Below are 2,694 nucleotides of genomic sequence, written 5' to 3' on the forward strand. Positions count from 1 at the left end.
AAGTCCAGCCCTTTGTCTATTTACTTTAGAGCAGTGTAGACTTAGAGGCCATCTGATAGAGGTCTATAAAATAAACAGCTGAATAGCGTCCCTATTGATAGATTATTCCAGTATTACAGATTGAGGAGGCCCCATGAGGGGAAAAATTCGATTCCATAGCACTCGATTTTTTGGCGCTGCAGATGCTGTTTTGTGACAAAAATGGCGTCCGCGCAGCACACGAACACTTCTGATGCGTGCCGCACCGGACACCATCTTGTTAAGGCATTAGCATAGGCACTGGGAGAGTGCGACAATAGAACATGCGTTCAGCAACAGACGGACCTCCTACCAGCAATATTTAAAGGGACCAGCAACCACTCAAAGGTTAGTTGCTGCTTAATATCTACTGGCTCTGTGTAAGTTTGTGGAAGTATTTGGAGCTTTCTAGAGTTGTTTAAAGTTGGCAAGGTGAAAGGGAGTGATGCTGCAAGAGGAGAAGGCGTTGCTTCTGACATCAAGGGTTCTGGTCAGTCCATCTGCTCCCAGCCATGGGTGCTATAGATGCCATCCACCCTTGGCCTGTAGCATGACAGGGAGATGGAGCAGAGGCAGCGAAGAAGAGGACAAGCTGCTCACAGAGGGAGGAGGTGGAGTGGGGGGAAGGCTCTAGCAGACTTTACTCACCTAAGGTCTTTCCAAGAGCAATTCTCTTACCTTAGCCTGAGCCAGGAGCAGTGTCTGGGGATGGAATTTGGAGCAGTGATGGGAATTGGAGCAGGAATGGAGATTGGAGCAGTGATGGGGATTGGAGTAGGGATGGAGATTGGAGCAGGGATGGGGATTGGAGTAGGGATGGAGATTGGAGCAGGGATGGGGATTGGAACAGTGATGGGGATTGGAGTTGGGATGGAGATTTTAGCAGTGATGGGGATTGGAGCAGGGATGGGGATTGGAGTAGGAATAGAGATTGGAGTCAGGATGGAGATTGGAGCAATGATGGAGATTGGAGCAGTGATGGAGATTGGAGCAGTGATGGGGATTGGAGTAGGAATGGAGATTGGAGCAAGGATGGAGATTGGAGCAGTGATGGGGATTGGAGTTGGGATGGAGATTGGAACAGCGATGGCGATTGGAGCAGTGATGGGGATTGGAGTAAGAATGGAGATTGGAGCATTGATGGAGATTGGAGCAGTGATGGGGATTGGAGTAGGGGTGGAGATTGGAGCAGTGATGGGGATTGGAGCAGTGATGGGGATTGGAGCAGTGATGGGGATCGGAGTAAGGGTGGAGATTGGAGTAGAGATGGAGATTGGAGCAGTGATGGAGATTGGAGTAGGGATAGAGATTGGAGCAATGATGGAGATTGGAGCAGTGATGGGGATTGGAGCAGTGATGGGGATTGGAGCAGTGATGGAGATTGGAGCAGTGATGGGGATTGGAGCAGTGATGGGGATTGGAGTAGGGGTGGAGATTGGAGCAGTGATCCGGATTGGAGCAGTGATGGGGATTGGAGCAGTGATGGGGATTGGAGCAGGGATAGAGATTGGAGCAGGGATGGAGATTGGAGCAGGGATGGAGATTGGAGCAGTGATGGGGATTGGAGCAGTGATGGGGATTGGAGCAGGGATGGAGATTGGAGCAGGGATGGAGATTGGAGTAGGGATGGGGATTGGAGCAGGGATGGAGATTGGAGCAGTGATGGGGATTGGAGCAGTGATAGGGATTGGAGCAGTGATGGGGATTGGAGCAGTGATGGGGATTGGAGCAGGGATGGAGATTGGAGCAATGATGGGGATTGGAGCAGTGATGGCGATTGGAGCAGTGATGGGGATTGGAGCAGGGATAGAGATTGGAGCAGGGATGGAGATTGGAGCAGGGATGGAGATTAGAGCAGTGATGGGGATTGGAGCAGTGATGGGGATTGGAGCAGGGATGGAGATTGGAGCAGGGATGGAGATTGGAGTAGGGATGGGGATTGGAGCAGGGATGGAGATTGGAGCAGTGATGGGGATTGGAGCAGTGATAGGGATTGGAGCAGTGATGGGGATTGGAGCAGTGATGGGGATTGGAGCAGTGATGGGGATTGGAGCAGGGATGGAGATTGGAGCAATGATGGGGATTGGAGCAGTGATGGCGATTGGAGCAGTGATGGGGATTGGACCAGGGATAGAGATTGGAGCAGGGATGGAGATTGGAGCAGGGATGGAGATTGGAGCAGTGATGGGGATCGGAGCAGTGATGGGGATTGGAGTAGGGGTGGAGATTGGAGCAGTGATGGGGATTCGAGCAGTGATGGGGATTGGAGCAGTGATGGGGTTGGAGCAGTGGTGGGGATTGGAGCAGTGATGGAGATTGGAGCAGTGATGGGGATTGGAGTAGGGGTGGAGATTGGAGCAGTGATCCGGATTGGAGCAGTGATGGGGATTGGAGCAGTGATGGGGATTGGAGCAGGGATAGAGATTGGAGCAGGGATGGAGATTGGAGCAGGGATGGAGATTGGAGCAGTGATGGGGATTGGAGCAGTGATGGGGATTGGAGCAGGGATGGAGATTGGAGCAGTGATGGAGATTGGAGCAGGGATGGAGATTGGAGTTGGGATGGGGATTGGAGCAGTGATGGGGATTGGAGCAGTGATGGGGATTGGAGCAGGGATGGAGATTGGAGCAGTGATGGGGATTGGAGCAGTGATAGGGATTGGAACAGTGATGGGGA

The 2,694-nt window shown here is 52.2% G+C and overlaps 1 protein-coding gene across 1 annotated transcript; it reads left to right on the forward strand.

Annotated features, from left to right (window-relative positions):
- The first annotated feature begins 960 nt into the window (after nucleotides 1–960).
- Nucleotides 961–2,328, forward strand: LOC139274599 (fibroin heavy chain-like). Its single transcript, XM_070891278.1, has one exon. The coding sequence runs from the start codon at nucleotides 961–963 to the stop codon at nucleotides 2,326–2,328; it is 1,368 nt and encodes a 455-aa protein (XP_070747379.1).
- Nucleotides 2,329–2,694: the final 366 nt, after the last annotated feature.

The sequence above is a fragment of the Pristiophorus japonicus genome, chromosome 10 (genome assembly GCF_044704955.1).
Source record: "Pristiophorus japonicus isolate sPriJap1 chromosome 10, sPriJap1.hap1, whole genome shotgun sequence".
Classification (NCBI taxonomy): Eukaryota; Metazoa; Chordata; class Chondrichthyes; family Pristiophoridae; genus Pristiophorus; species Pristiophorus japonicus.